The 16152-nt window shown below is 44.9% G+C and overlaps 1 protein-coding gene across 2 annotated transcripts in view; it reads left to right on the top strand.

Moving 5' to 3' along the window:
• The first annotated feature begins 381 nt into the window (after positions 1-381).
• Positions 382-16152, top strand: part of STIM1 (stromal interaction molecule 1) — a 218294-nt gene continuing 202523 nt past the window's right edge. For both annotated transcript variants that reach the window (XM_012645678.1, XM_012645677.1), the window contains exon 1: positions 382-1122. In XM_012645678.1, coding sequence (XP_012501132.1) covers positions 984-1122 — 139 coding nt within the window. In that variant the 5' untranslated portion in view covers positions 382-983. The remainder of the gene's footprint in view (positions 1123-16152) is intronic.

The raw sequence follows: 16152 nt of genomic DNA, 5'->3' as shown, positions 1-16152 counted from the left end.
GCGGCCCGGAGATCTAGGCAGGGCAGCTGCTGTTCCTGCTGCCGCCGCAGGCCTGAGTTACCTGAGCAACTGCGTGTCAGGGGCCCGCCCGCCGGCGGGCGGTTAGCGCGGGAGACTCTCGTGGGGGAAGGGGAGGCCGGAACTTGGTCCTTGGCACGGGACTGGGGTCCTGGCGAAGACCTGCGCGGGTCCGGGGTCCGGGAGAGCTCGCTGGGGCTCGGGGTTCCGGACAGCCGTCTCCCACTGGTTATTCCGGGATAAACCCGGGCACTGGGGCGGGACCGGGCTTCGCTGGGGGCCGGGCGGCGCGGGGCGGGCCCGCGGGAGAGCACGCCCCCGCCCGCCCTGGGCCAGCCCCGCGCCGCCCCCCTGCCTGGGAAGCTGCTGTCCCGGGCCTGGCCGGTGCACGTCTGCCTGCTGGACCTGGGCACCACCGGCCGCCTGGGCACGGGACTGGGCGGGGGCGCTGACCTCGGCCTAGGAGGCCTAGGATCCCGGAGACGCCCGAGCCCGCGGGGGCCTGCAGGTCGCACGCCCTCCCCGAGCTTCTGCTGCTCGCTGCTTCTCGGCAGGGCGAGGTCAGGTGCCCCCCTCCTCGCCTCTCTCCTCTTCTCTTCCTCCCCCACCCCTGTGCCCGCGGGAGATCCTGCTCGCCCCCTCCCGCAGGGGTGTAGCAGGCTGCAGAGCTGACAGCGGCCGGGCAGCCACCCTGCCCAAACTCTCCGGAAGCAGCCGGAGCTCAGGCCGCCACAGCCCCTGTGGACCCACTATTGGACCGGAGGCGCCGGCCCTCCTCCCGCGCCCAAACTTGGAGCACTTGACCTTTGGCTGTCGGTGGAGGCAGGCCCACGGGTGGCTGGACAGCTGCGGCGCCGCGAGGGCATCTTGCTTGGGGACCATACACTGCATTCCTGGGCTCCTGGCTTTGCCTCTGGGACCCCAAGGTGTCCACATTAGGCGCATGTTGACTGAGACCTAGAGTCATGGATGTGTGCGCCCGTCTTGCCCTGTGGCTCCTCTGGGGGCTCCTCCTACATCAGGGCCAGAGCCTCAGCCATAGTCACAGTGAGAAGGCGACAGGAGCCAGCTCCGGGGCCAACTCTGAGGAGTCCACTGCAGCAGGTAAGGCCTTCCTGCAGGCTGGACTGGGTTGGGGGCTTTGACTCAACCGAGTGGCTGGAAGTGGGCAAGTTGAAATCTAGGTTTGTACATGTGAGGTTGATGGAAGATCCACACATGGCACTGCCTGTTCCCAGTAGTCCAAGAAGTTCTTTCTATTGAGGAGTCGTGGCTAATGTCTTTGTGTCTCCTGAACAACTTTTCTTGTCCCTCTTCAGGATGTTTTTTGTTCACAGTGAGAAGCCACCTTTGGGGGACCTTGACCTTTCAGATGAGTAAGGAAATACCCCATCTCAGGACTATTTGTCTGGAAGAATGGCCTGGCCAGATGATAAGTCCATTGCTCTTAGCCAGTTTCAGCACTTAGCAACACAGGGGAGGTTGGGGCTGCTTGGGTTGGAAGGGGAAAGTCAGGGCTAGGCCAGCTCTGTTGCCTGATAGCCTGGTGTTCAGGTGTGCCTTTCTATTCCAACACCCGTGGGAACCCTAGTCCCTCCCTTCCCTTAGGTAATCTGCTGTATTTTGGCTGTGCCCATTTGAAATATCAAAGCAGTTCCTTAGATGGAATTCTCTTTATCACCAGCATGTTAAATGGCCTTTTCCTGACATAGACCTGATATAATTCCTGGGACCACTTGTTGACCTACTCTGTTTCTTCTGACTGATGAGGGTGGCGATTCCATGTTACTTTTGATCTATCCTGGTTTTTCTTATGCACTTGTGGACTCTTCTTATGCGCTTATGCCCTGGTGTACTCTTGCAGTAGAAAGGAACACTTAAAATCCAGTTGTTTTACATAAGGCTTAGAAGATCAGTTCTGTTTTTCCATTTCTCTCACCCTGTCACTGTGATCTGCCAAAGCTGTGGCCTGCAGAGTGGGGAGAGTTTATAAATGAGTTGTTTCTGAGGATGGGCAAGCTCAAATGAGGCGATGGCTTAGTAGATACCTGATTCAAGTAGGAAAAGGAAATATAGGACATGGTGGCTGGGAAGTTTCATGGATGGATCCAGAGGTTGGCTTTGGTGGCACACCCTTTTTTGAGCAACTCCCTTTTAAGTTCTAGATATTCCAAGGGGGCTGGTTTCCAAAGGAGTCCAGGGTTGCCCTGTGTATATAAGCATGGTACCTGGGCTGTTGATTTGAAGATAGATCCTTCCTGGGTGTGGTGGCTCATACCTGTAATCCCAGTGCTCTGTGGGGTCAAGTTGGGAGGATGACTTGAGGCCAGGAGTTTGAGACCAGCCTGGGCAACATAGTGAGACCCAGTCTCTACAAAAAATAAAAAAATTAGTTGAGCATGGTGGTATGGACCTGTAGTCCTAGCTGAGTTGGGAGGCTGAGGCAGAGGATCCCTTGAGCCCAAGAGTTCGAGGTTACAGTGAGCTATGATTGCACCACTCCAGACACTCCAGCCTAGGTGACAGAGGGAGACCCTGTCTCTTAAAAAAAAAAAAAAAAAGAAATGAGTCCTTCTTGCATATTAATCTAGTCTCTCCATAGGACCTGTAGTCCTAGCTGAGTTGGGAGGCTGAGGCAGAGGATCCCTTGAGCCCAAGAGTTCGAGGTTACAGTGAGCTATGATTGCACCACTCCAGACACTCCAGCCTAGGTGACAGAGGGAGACCCTGTCTCTTAAAAAAAAAAAAAAAAAGAAATGAAGTCCTTCTTGCATATTAATCTAGTCTCTCCATAGGGAGTGTCCTTGGCCCCTGAAACTCAGCTCAAAGCTTGGTTCTTATTGGGCTATGAGGGAAAGACTAGTGGGTAGATGTAGGCTGAACTGCGAAGTAGACCTAAGGAGCATCTCTGCTGTCCAGGTGGCATTCTTGTTTATAATTGATAATATGTACTTTTTTCACTCCAAAATATGAGTGCCTGACATAAAATGAATATTTTTTGGTTGGGGGAGGCCTTCTATATTTTAGACTTAAGCTTAAGGGATGAAGTTTTGAGTTTTAGGCATTAGCTAGCTTAAGAAGTTGTTTTTAGTTTTTTGTACCTAAGGAAAGAGGCATTTCAACATCCCTCAGGACCACCCCGTGACTTGAGCCTTTGTTTTTTAATCATCTCCCCCACTCTGAGAGACTTGAGCTTATGGAGACAGCCCTCCACACAACACATTTCAGAGGCTTGGCTTTGCTGGTTATACCACTTAAGCTTCTATTTTATTAATAGTTTTTTCTTGTTCTCAGTTCAGAAATTGGTTTCTGTTGTCACAATAATAGGGAATTCCAGGGAAGAAAGTCTCAAAGAGAGAGAGAGAAAGAGACTGTAGGTGCTGTGAATAGCTATGGTGTGTGGGATCCTGGGAGTCCCAGCACTATTGTTCTGGCAGGTTGTCCCCTTGGATCTGTCTGACACTTTGACTCAGACAGGGACTTATTTTTGCAAAGAAGTAGCTCATAGACTGGGTTCTACAAAAGTTCCTGGCTGTAACTAGGAACTCTTGCAGCCTTTCCAGCCTGTCTGTGTCCCTAGAACATAGGAGGAGTTTTACTTGCTCTTAAATCAGATTCAACATACCCAGTCAATTGGTGTATTCTCTACAGTTTATATTTTACAATTATACAGCTATTTTTTCCAATAGAGTCTCACAATAGCCCTATTAGAATGCAGAGCAGGTAGTATTATACTTGTTTTTTATGGGTGAAGAATCCGGGTCCTGTGCTCCATTTTATAGTCAGGTCTTCCGATGCTTAAGTCCTGGACTTCTTCCTTCTTCTCAGGTCCTGCCCTGTTAAAGGAGTGCTAGGCAGGGCCAGAGAATATTGCTTTCCTTCTGGCAATTGGGCAGGGCCTGATGACTCTGTAGTTGAGCGCCAAGAAAGGGCTGCCTTTTTCTACTCTGGAGAGTCTTCTGCAGGGGCCCAGAGAATTTGATTTTTTCTCTTTTGGATGTATATACCCATTTGTGTCTTTTTAGTCAGTTAAAACATTTGATTCTAAGAAGGATTTAGTTACAATGCTTAAGGCTTTACCAAGTATACAGTAAACACTGTTAAGAGCCTGACCCTGCAGTGAAGGCAGGTGCTCTGCTATAAGGCTCTCTCATTGGTCAGTGGAAAGGCCATTCCTGTCTGGCTCTTTAATACCTGTACACCCAGCTGTGCTAAGTTACTTTCTTAGTAAAGATCTGTGCCTTGCTGTGCTCCTCTGGGGACTGCATTTCTGAAGCTGGTCTGAAACAGATGCTTGCAATTTCCCTCAGATGCTAGGTGCCTTGCCTTCAGAAACTCAAAATGTTTTCTGTACAATGTGTGTGAGGAACCTCAGGTGGAGTCTGGAGTTGTCACTGCCAGTGTTGAAGATATTGAAGGCCTCTAATCAGGAACTGTGGTTTGGTTCAGTGTAGCTAGAACAGGGCCTTGGGGAATAGGCATCTAGGTGGTGTGCAGAGTACAGGTTGGCTTCTCAGTCAACCCCTGATGGAGTGACAGGCCAGAACCCTGCCTGCCCCCACCCCCGCATCTAGTTGCTGCTGCCTCCAAGGCTATAAATGGCCTGGCCATCTTGGTAGCTATGCTAATTTTAGCTAAGGGTGGCTCCAGGAACTGGGCTGGGGCCAAGAGCAGGTGGGTGGGGCTTTGCTGAAGCTAGTACTGGGGGCTGGGGAGAGGGACACATTAATCCTGAGGTAGCCAGGACATCATCTGCTCCCAAGCTTCAGCTCTGACAATCACTCTTAGCTAGGTTAATTGATTCAGCAAATATCAAATAGTGCCAGCTCATGTGCTATTTATTCAACAAGTATTTGAGTGCCTGCTCTGGGCCAGGTACTATGTTTCCTATGGAGATATAAGGATGAACAAATGTGACATGTTCCTTCCCTCATAGAAGTTACAGTCTTGTTAGAGAGACAGAAAATAAACATAAATAAATATATTATCTTGTGGTAAGTGGCATGGAAGAAAACATAAACAGGGTGCTGTCATAGAGAATGAGAGGGGAACAGAGATCTACTTAAAGCTGGAACCTAATGTCTGGTTGGACAGATTAATATAATAACATCAATAATAATAGCAACTAACTTTTTTTTAGTGCTTACTATTTGGTAGGCACTATTCTGAACATTTTATTTCATTTAATTCTTAAAACCATCCCGTGTGATAGGTATAATTATCCTCACTTTATAGGTGAGCAAATTAAATCATAGAGAAGTTAAATAACTTGCCCAAGGTTACACAAATAGTAAGGAAAGCCAGAGTTTGAACCCAGGTAGTCTGATTCTTCTCCCTGCCTCTACCTTAGCCACTAAGCCATACAGTCTCTCAAAACTTTGTGATAAATGCTGTAATAGAGGTATTGTATATACATACAAAAAGCTATGGGAAACCCAGGAGTGATTAACTGCCTGGGAGAGCTGGGGGAGGCTTTACAGTTCCCATAATTTTTCTCAGATCTTGGGGGGGATGAAAGTGGCTTCCCTGTTCAAAAGTTAAGAGATAGAAATTTCGGTTAGTTCAGGCCACCTATTTTTATATATGAGGAAGCTGATGTCCAGAGAGGCATTAAATAGAAGTTTCACAGTAGATTTTTGGTAGAACTAGACTAGGACATTTGAGTCAAGGACCCAGACTTAACCAGTTATTCAATTTACAAGTCAAAATAATGAGTGTGTACTGCTTGCTTTGCACTGTGGAAGGAACTTAGGGCTACTGAAGAAGTCTAAATCTTGGTAGGGCCACATATATTTATGGAGTATTAAATATAGTATATTGCACAGGCTTAATGAAGTCCAAAATCAGGCAGTATAAACAGTGTAGGCTAAGGGTTAAAAGATACCTGTGTGGGCTCGGTTAGGCTAAGGTGGAATGCTTCCTGTAAAGGAGGGATTGGTGAGCTGGAAGAGGAAAGAAGAGAGTACTTTGATTTGAGGGAGGTTGGAGGTAAGGGGGCATTGTGGATGTTAGGGTCACCAGTCTGAGCATATGGGGTCTCACTGCTGGCTCGATGATAACTAGGCAGAGTTGCTTCACTGTTGGCCAGCTATCTCACATGAGCACCTGTAGATAGGAAGATTGCAGTCATGTGTGATCTAGCAGTGGTTCAGTAATTACCATAATTTTGAAGTAATGATGAATGTAAATAATATTTTAAGATATCTGTAACAATGTAATTGATATGAAAATACTATGATTTCTCTTGATGACCAAAAATCACAGGTATTGGTAATTATATTGTGGTTGGTTGCCTATGTGTATAATTGAAGGAAATGCTAACTTTCAGTAAGAGAATGTTGAAAATAAAGATGTAACTTCTTTCCCATCCAAATTCGCAGGCCCCCTGAATTCTATATATGGGCCCCTTAGGGATGTGGGGCCTTCATGTTAAGAACGCTTGTTCTTTGGCAAGGAAGGGATGAGGTCTTGTTGAGGGGAGTGGTTTTGTAGGTCTCCAAAGGACTTGGGTTTCAGCCGCAAGGGGCCCCTTTGGTTTCCTGCTAGGTGGCTTTTGAGATACATTGCTAAGTTGCTTCATGGGCCTGCTGTGGTACATTTCCCTTTGTGGGAAATGATTCTCCAGGAAACCTAACAGCTCTAGTTGTTGTCAGACTTTTAGGGGGAGAACACATTACCAAACTGGGCCTCCAACAGTTTTTTTTTGTTGTTGCTGTTGCTACTGTTGGTTAAGAAAAAATCATGAAATATGAAGATACACAACAAAGTATAGTATATATGTTTGCTCCCTCACAAGTGTGTAAGATCTTTGTGGAAGACGGGAGGAGGAGTTGTACTTTCTTTATCTCTGTTTTTATTGTGCCCAGCCTAGCCTCTGTTAAAGTTTGTTGGAAAAGCTGGACTCAAGGCCTGTTTGAATGCATCCTATTTCTTTCTTTTTTTCAAACTATCTCCTATGCCTTGGTACACATTCTGGGCCTTTTCTTCAATCTTTGGAAGTGTTGCTCACTCTGGGAACTTTGTATTAAGTTTCATCCAAGTTCACATCTTTTTATCCCTTTTCATTCTCTTATTTTATCCTCACTTTTGCCCATTTTAAAGAGGAAGGGACTGGACACAGTGGCTCACGCCTGTAATCCTCACTCTGGGAGGCTAAGGCGGGAAGATTGTTTTAGGCCAGGCGTTTGAGATCCCCAAAGTCCCCATCTTTACAAAAATTAGAAAAATTAGCCAGGTGTGGTGGCATGCACTTGTAGTCTTAGCTACTGAGGAGGCTGAGGCAGGAGGATTGCTTGAGCCCGGGCGTTAATTGGTTGCAGTGAGCTATGATGACACCACTGCACTCAAGCTTGGGTGACAGAGTGAGACCCTGTCTCAAAAAAAAAAAGAGAGAGAAAAAATTTGTAGCTGAGAAATTTGTGTTCTAGGTCATATAGCTAAAAAGTGCCAGGATCAGAACTATGACTTTAGGGATCTGTGTACTAAGCCCATGCTGTTTTTCTCTTCATTTTTTCTTCATTACCGGCTGGTTGGTCCCAAAGAGGGAGGGATACCTCACTGATCTGGCACTCAGAGCCTGTGGCCTCAGTGATCTGGCCATAGCTGTATTAACAAAGGAGTTTGAACAGTCTAATAACCCATCACAAAACTGTGATGCTCTGGAGGATAGTAGAGTCTAACAACCATGCTCTGCTGTTGGAGTTGTCTGTTTGTGGGCCTGCCTTCCTTACTGTACCATAAACTCCTAAAGGGGTAGGACAGTAGATGTTCAACTTTTTTTGAGACAGAGTCTGGCTCTGTTGCCCGGGCTAGAGTGCAGTGGCGTCAGCCTAGTTCACAGCAACCTCAAACTCCTGGGCTCAAGCAATCCTCCTGCCTCAGCCTCCCGAGTAGCTGGGACTACAGGCATGTGCCACCATGCCCGGCTAATTTCTTCTATATATTTTTAGTTGTCCAGCTAATTTCTTTCTATTTTTAGTAGAGACAGGGTCTCGCTCTTGCTCAAGCTGGTCTTGAACTCCTGACCTTGAGCGATCCACCAACCTTGGCCTCCCAGAGTGCTAGGATTACAGGCATGAACCACTGCGCCCAGCTGATGTTCACCTTTTTACTCGAGCTCCTAGCACAAGGTTTGGCATGTAATATACTTTTTTTTCCTTTTTTTTTTTTTCTCAGCCATATACCTGAAATAATATACTTTATATACTGTAAAGTTTGCAGAACTGAATCTAAGGGGATTTATTATCTGGTTCTGATTCTACTGTAGTTTACTAGTCACCTGATTGGAAGTTGAAAAATTTTTTCCTTAGAAGGGGTTAGGTAAAGTTAAAGAAATACGCTTTACTTTTTTAGAAAGTTTGCTCTTTAGAATTCGTGATTTGTTACTGATGCTAGATAAATAAAACCCAACTGTGTTTATTTAAAAACAAATTATCCAGCTCAGTTTGAGTCCAACAGCCTTACTGCACTTGGAAGAAGTTTGTCTAGGATTTTAAAGAGGCCAGATTCTTATCATTGCAGTTATCACCAGGAGAATGCAGTTAAGAGGAGCTGGGAAACTATCTAATGCCACAAAGGACCTATCTGTAGTGGTGAGGAGAAAGTTGGGAAATGAGGGGATGAGAATGGAAAGAAGTCTAGATGTAAAGTGAGATGATTGGCTGTGGTTTGCAGAAGGGTCTGGGTTGGCCACCATCAGGAGACATAAATATCTGGATTTAGGGGAGCTTCAGCATTTTAGCTCCTTTCCTTACTAGCTGTGGATCTAGTGGAGGGTGAGACTCCTGTTCTCTCTCAGCCTTAGGTTTTTTCATGTGTAGAAAGGGAATAACCTTAATGAATAGGTTTGTGGTGAGGATAAAATAAGGTAATTTATGTGAAAGGACTTTACAAACTGTAAAATACTGTACAACTGGGTTATTTGCGTCTTTTCAACCTTTACTTTTGTGGACTTGAAAAGCCTCGGTCAGAATCTGATTGTCTGTTGTGGTAGCACCTCTCTAAAGGTAGATGCATCTCTGAATCTGCTATAAAGTAGTCCCTTCTTTTTTGTGGTTTCAGTTACGTGTGGTCAACTGAGGTCTGAAAATATTAAATGGAAAATTCCAGAAATAACCAATTCACAAGTTTTAAATTATGCACCGTTCTGAGTAGCATGATGAACTCTCACACCATCCTGCTCTGTTCTGCCTAGGACGTGAATAAACCCTTTGTCCAGCATATCTGTATAGTATACACTACCCACCCGTTAGGCATTTGGTAGCCATCTTGGTGATCAGATTGAATGTTGCAGTATCGCAGTGTTTGTGTTCAAGAAACCCTTATTTTACTTAATAATACCTCAAAGTGCAAGAGTGATGCTGACATATTATTATAATGGTTCTGTTTTATCATTAGTTACTGTTGTTAATCTCTTACTTTGCCTAATTTATATATTAAGCTTTATCATAGGTGTGTATATGTAGGAAGAAACATAATACATATAGGATTCAGTACTATCCGAGGTTTCAGACACTCACTGGGGTGTTTTGGAACATATCCCCCGAAGGATAAGGGGGGGACTACTGTAAGTAATTCCATTGTCTTACTTCAGGTGTTACCAGCCAACATGTATAGACTCTGGGTATGGCCAAACCAGGCTTTTATTCTAAGATTACTCCAGGCCACGGGAAACAGTTAATAAAATCTGGCCACAAATATTTGCCCTTATTTCTGGCTGTACTCCTTTTTACTGAGTGTCACCCTTCCCTAGCCCCACCTACAGTCTTGAAATGGCTGAGCTGATAAGCCTGGTCCCCACTAGTATTGGTTATTTATTGGTACATAACAAATTATGCCAAAACTTAGAAGTTTAAAATCATAAGCATTTGTTTTCTCATAGCTTCTGTGGGTCAGGAATCTGGGTGTAGTTTAGCTGGGGTGCATCTGGCTGAAGGTCTCTCAGAGGTGGCTGTCAAGCTATTGGCTGGGGCTAGAGACCGAGGCTTTTCAAGTCTCCCCCCGCCAACAAGTGGTTTAAGGGAAAGCAAGAAAGAGTGCGCAAGATGGACACCTCAGTCTTCTTATCATCTAATCTTAGAATTGATATAAAGTCACTTCTTCCATATTATATGTTAGAAGCAAGTCCATAAGTCTAGCCCATACTCAAGGTGAAGGGATTATCCAAGGTCATGAATCTCAGGAGGGCAGGCATCACTAGAGGCCATCTGGCCCTAGGGCCATGCTCTTGGGAACAATGGCTTGTAGGTGTGGTGGCCTTTTATTTAATAGCCTTTCTTTCCTTTGCTTATCTCTTTGGGTCTTGTGGAGTTGTGGAGTGTCTTTTTGTTTTTTTTTTTTTAAGAGACATTGGTCTCACTCTGTTGCTTAGGCTGGAGTGCAATGGCCTGATCATAGCTGATTGTAACCTTGACTTCCTGGGCTCAAGTAGTCCTCCTGCCTCAGCCTCCTGAGTAGCTGGAACCACAGGCATGTGCCACCACGCCTGGCTAATTTTTTTTGTTTGATTTTTGTACAGGCAGGGTTTCACTTTGTTGCCCAGGCTAGTCTTAAACTCCTGGCCTCGAGGGATCCTCTTGTTGTCAGCCTCCCAAAGTGCTGGGATTACAGGCCTGAGTAACCAGCCCAGCTTATAGAGTCTTTTTTACTCACTTTGGTATTGTGCCTCCTGGTTCCTACATGACTTCATTGCTTTGACATAGCCCATTCTTCTTTACTTCTACCTTGACTCCTGGGCTCTCCATAGGCCCAATGTTAAACTAGTTTTTTTAATCCTAGGCTCTAGTCCTGCCTCCCAGCTCCTTGTTTGGTAGCTTTTATTTAGAGCTTATTGTACAGCCACTGATCCTGGAACCTTTACTACTACTCCAACTTGGCTTCTGAGAACTAGACTTATAAGTAGCATTGAACTGAGACTCACACATTGACAGTTGAAAAACTTACTCTGACTTTTTGGTCATTAGTATTAATACTAGGACTTAAAATCCTAGTATGTTAGGGACTTAAAATCCTAATATGTCATAGCTAGAAGGGGTTTTAGGGACCATCTCTCCCATTTTACATATGAGAAGAACAAACTTACTCAAGGTTTTGCTAAGCCCGGGCTAGAATCTAATTTTATCTGATTCTCATTTATATGTTGTTCCCACTCTGTTGTAATCTCTCTACCCCAATGTGTCCAGTTTGGGTTGTTAGGAGCCCTGGGACCTATACGGAGGAGAACTAGAAAGCAGTTCACAATATTGTATTATGTTTATAGAAATTGAGCTGGGTGGAATTGGGGGTATACATAGTCAATGTCAAGTGCTGGTTCCAGGGACCTCCCCAGCTAGAGTGCTTTTATATAAGGCACAGACAAAGAAGCCCAGTAATATCTGTTGCATATGGTAACAAATATCTGCACCCTGTACTACTCTCTTGGCAGTATCAGTTCAGAGCAACAAGAGATCTGTTTGTTGGGGTATACAGAGTATGCTTCTGAAGTAGGTGGGTCAGAGCCTTACGCTGTATGTCTCATGATTGATTGGCTCAGCTGGTTGCGCTATGGATTTAGGGCCTCCACAGGCAGGGTAAATGTATCTGAAGCCTTGTGGGGTTACTTGTGGCCACCTGGAAAGTGCCAAGGGGAAGCTTTCTGGGCGCTGAGAATTTGGTAAAGCTTTGACTGTGTTGGCACAACTTGCTAGGGCAGGGGAGAATTGAATAGGGATGGCTGTGGCCTTGTCATGTTTATCAGAGTGGAACAGATTTATCTTGTGTGAGAGGCCATGCAAGGAAAGACCTGAAGTGAGCCAACAGCACTTATATCTTTGTTTTCTGTTGGGGAGCTTGGATTAGAGAACGTGCAGGTTCTAAAATTTCTCTATGGGTGGTGGTTGCCTTTCTGACCCAGGATTCTAGCCCCAGACCACCTTGCTTACTTCATCTCCCTCTGTTCTGCTGTCTGCATTCTTGGCCCAGCCAGGATTTTTTCTTTGTATTCATCTCCAGAACACACCTTTATTTGTACTGTTTCTGTTTTGCTGTTACTTATGCCATTTAACTTTCCTCCCCAAATGTCCTCGTTTGTCTTCCTTTGTTCCTATCTAATCTCTCAGTCCTTTGGAGTCCTCCCTGACACTAATATTAGCCATGAGATACCTCTCATTTCGGATCAAACTCTGGTAGTACTTACTATCTGCAATACTCTCTATGTACTTCACACTCTTCTGAGCCTCTTATAGTAAGAGGCAGCTTGATTTAGTATCAAGAGCACTGGGAACGGCTTGAGTTCTTGCTGACAGTATGACTCAAACTATAGTTTCCTCACTTGAAAAATGGAGTTAGAGGAGAGTTAATGTATATGACAGGGTTGTATAGATTTTAAAACCTTTTTCTTTCTTTGCTTTTTTCTTTTTTGCACATTTTCCTCTCTTTTGAGGGCAAGAGCCATGTCTGCTTTGTTGACCATAGTACCTTCCCTCAGTATCTTCAGTATCTATCACAATGCTGGTCAGAGGGTATGTGTCCAATAGAGATTTGTTGAATAAAAGAATGAATAACAATGAATCGATCCTTGGATTGAGTAGGTAAGAGGGGAGAGTGCCAAATGGTTGACATCAGTTCCTATAAAAAGCTTACACAAGTGTACCTTGGGATTAGGGGTAGAGTTCACATGATGGGCTTTCTGAGGAGTTCTGTGGGCATTATTTTTCTGCTTGACCTAGTACCTCATACCTATATATTGAGCCCCTACTGAAGCTATCCTCAGAGACAAGTTATCAATCACACTGAAGGGTGGTTTGGCTATTAACTCTGGCTGGCAGGTTTTTTTTTTTTTTTTTTGAGACCGAGTCTCATTCTGTTGCTAGAGTGCCGTGGCATCAACCTAGCTCACAGCAACCTCAAACTCCTGGGCTCAAGCAATCCTCTTGCCTCAGCCCCCCAAGCAGCTGAGACTACAGGCGCTCACCACCATACCAGCTAATTTTTTGTTTCTATTTTTTAGTTGCCTGGCTAATTTTTTCTATTTTTTAGTAGAGATGGGGTCTCACTCTTGCTCAGGGTGGTCTCGAACTCCTAAGCTCAAGTGATCCTCCTGCCTTGGCCTCCCTGAGTGCTAGGATTACAGGCGTGAGCCACCGCGCCTGGCCTGGCTGGCAGTATTAGTTGTTTTTGCCATGGCAATAGTTACCATGAGCAGGTGGCTATAGCCGTAGAGTAGGGCTGTGCTTGAAGAGAACATGAGACCTGTGGGCAGGGCTTCCTTGGGTCCTGCTGCTCCCGTCATTGATTCCATGGCCCATGTGGGTTTCCCTCAGGACAAACTTGAGGTAGGTGAATGAACAGAATGAACTTTAACTGCTTTTCTTAGACTGGCTTGTGGGATGGAGGAGGGAACCTTCTTTCATGGTTCCTATTGCTGGGCTTGTTGGGCAGCAGGGAGGTAGAATAGTCCTGTGAAGATTACTGGCTGGCTTTTAAAATGTTATGTCTGGTGCTGAGAACTCCCTGGCCCTCAGAGAATTCTAGCTTGAGCAGATGTCACTTTAAGGCGTTGGGGAGGGGCCTCCTGGGGGACTTGATGGAGGAGGCAAAAGAATAAGACAGTCAATTGTGCTGTCAGCATGGCCAAGCTAGGACAAACCTGACTGTTTCCTCGTTAGCCATATTTACAGAGCTCCTAGCTGCCCTGTGTTGATCTCTGGTGTAGGTAATGACCAGAAACCTCACTGGCAGTCAGGCAGGCAGGCAATCGGGCTGAATTCCAAATCTCATGGCCTCTAACTTTCTCAGTGTGATTCAGTAGCTCTGCTCCTGTTTGGCCTCTCTGGGTTATGTCGGGCCTCTCAGAAAGCTCTCAGAACTCTCATCACTACAGTGTATATTCAAACAAATGTGTCTATGTTTGCCAAGTTCTCAGAGCCAGCTCCTGAAATATAGTAGCCAGGGGAGATGGGTGCTTTTCAGCTGTAATACACATACAGGTTAGAGAGCAGCCTATGTGTGTGTGTGTATGTTCCTGGGTGGTCAAATGTGCAGAGTCTTATTTCAAGCAACTTTTGCTGACAAGGGCAAAGGTCACTGGAATTCACACTTCTTATCTCTGAAGAGATAAATATTTAATTAGGACAAGTCAAATAACTTCAATGATAAGAATGGTGATGACAGCTACTATTTATTGAGCACCTAGGTAGATACATTGTATCTGCACAACAATCCTTAAAGGTCGATATTGTTCTCATTTTACAGGTAAGGAAAGCATAACTCTGAGAATTTAAAGTAATATTCCCAAAGTGTCTCCACCAGGATTTGAATTTAGCTTTATCTGATCTCAAGACAAAAACTGTTTCTATTTTTTCATTAAAAAAATTTGTTCTTTGAGATGAGGTCTCGCTATATTGCCCAGGCTGATCTTGCACTCCTGGGTTCAAACTGTCCTCCTGCCTCAGCCTCCCATGTAGCTAGAACTACAGGTGTATGCCACCATGCCCAGCTGTAAAACTGTATTTATTTTTATTTAATAACTTGTGGGGTGGGAAAGACACAGCTATCTGAATTTAGGTAGAGATATGCCTTTTGATTAAAATTTTATACTTTATAGGACTAGGAGTGGCATTAGTTTATTCTATTACCTAAGTGGCCTGGAAGAAACTAGGATTAGGATTTGGGGGATAGGACAGGGAAAGAGAGGCTGTATTTCACTTATGAATTCTGAATAGGTGGTATCACATTGGTGTGGTGCCTAGCTACAGAGTGGTGTATATTCAATTTGTATCTTCCAGAATTGGTTCTCTGGTTGAGCTGTTCTGGATATAAGCCTTGGGATAGGGGCTATATCTATATAGTGTTATTTATCTTTTCAGTCAATATTTAACATATTTGTTATATGTTATATGACAATCCCTGCCCAGTAGACGGACTCAGTATAATTGGAGAGTTAGGATGTACATCTACATTTTATATTGTAATAAGAGCTCCTATTTATTGAGCACCTATTCTGTATTAAGGCTGGACTAGGTACTTTCACATGCATGATATTATTTAATCCTCTCTACAGGTCTCCCATTTTACAGTTTATTGTGCAAGGGAATGTAGGTTCAGTGCCCTATGATTGACTGATAGTCCTGTTGGAAGAGGTGATCACCTCTGCCTGGGGAGATCAGAGAAGCTTTGGGGAGAATGTAGCAGCTTAGTGGGTCTTCAGGTACTTAAGGCAGAATTGTAAGGGAGGTTGAGGGAAGCCTTCCAGCCATAGGAAATGTTGTGAGTAGAGTTATAGAACAGGAAAAAGAGAAGAGTCTTTGGGAATCATTAGTCCAGATTGGCTGGAGAGTGTAGGAGAGTACTATAAAATAAGGCCAAAAAGAAAGGAAATTAAGGAAAGATCATAGAGGGCCTCAAATGTCAGGTAACAAGTTTAGACTTTATTCTGCAGGTAGTCCTTACAGGTTTTGAACAGGGTATAGAAAGGGGAGAACCCTGCTTTAAAATGCAAGTATTTCTGTGTTAATGTTACCCCAGAACTGAGGATCAAAACTTGCCTTTGCTAGTTTTTTAGTATGGATTAGGTTAGCCCCTGGGAGAATGGGTTACATTCTGAGGTGAGGAATGGAGGCTGGCAAGAGGGCAGTTCTGTTAGCTCAGTTTACCTATGCAGGAAGGGTGTCAGGACCTCAGGGCATACTTGATGCTGCCAACACCCAACTCCTCTTCGGAGCTGAGTATACGCCTGTACTCTCAGCCAGAAAGTCGGAGCTTGGTGAGACCTGATTCCCCAAAGAATTCAGTGATGAAAATTAGGGCACTTGAGCATATCTAATTGGCTGAACTGTGTGAAGGGCAGAGGCTTTCCCTGGGGGCTCCTTTTAATCTCCTGTGATTATAGACTTTTAAGGTTGGACTAATTAAAATGTGCTGGCAGCTGGACTCAATACTTTCCTTGTAATAGGTCCTGCTCTAGCCTCCTGGAGTACCGGAAGTTAGCATAGGGCTGTCTTTCGTGGGGAGCTAAGGAGTGGGTTTCCACTTCCTCATCTACTAAATTTATGTTAATATGATATTTGTCCAGAATGGGCTGCCAAACATTTTGTGGTGGGGAGAAATTTAGCCTGACACCTGCATGTGGCTTGGATTTGCTACTCTTCTTTTTTTTTT

This window comes from Propithecus coquereli, unplaced genomic scaffold (genome assembly GCF_000956105.1).
Source record: "Propithecus coquereli isolate 6110/MARCELLA unplaced genomic scaffold, Pcoq_1.0 Scaffold235, whole genome shotgun sequence".
In the NCBI taxonomy this organism is placed as follows: Eukaryota; Metazoa; Chordata; class Mammalia; order Primates; family Indriidae; genus Propithecus; species Propithecus coquereli.
This window is presented reverse-complemented; position numbering and strand designations above follow the sequence as displayed.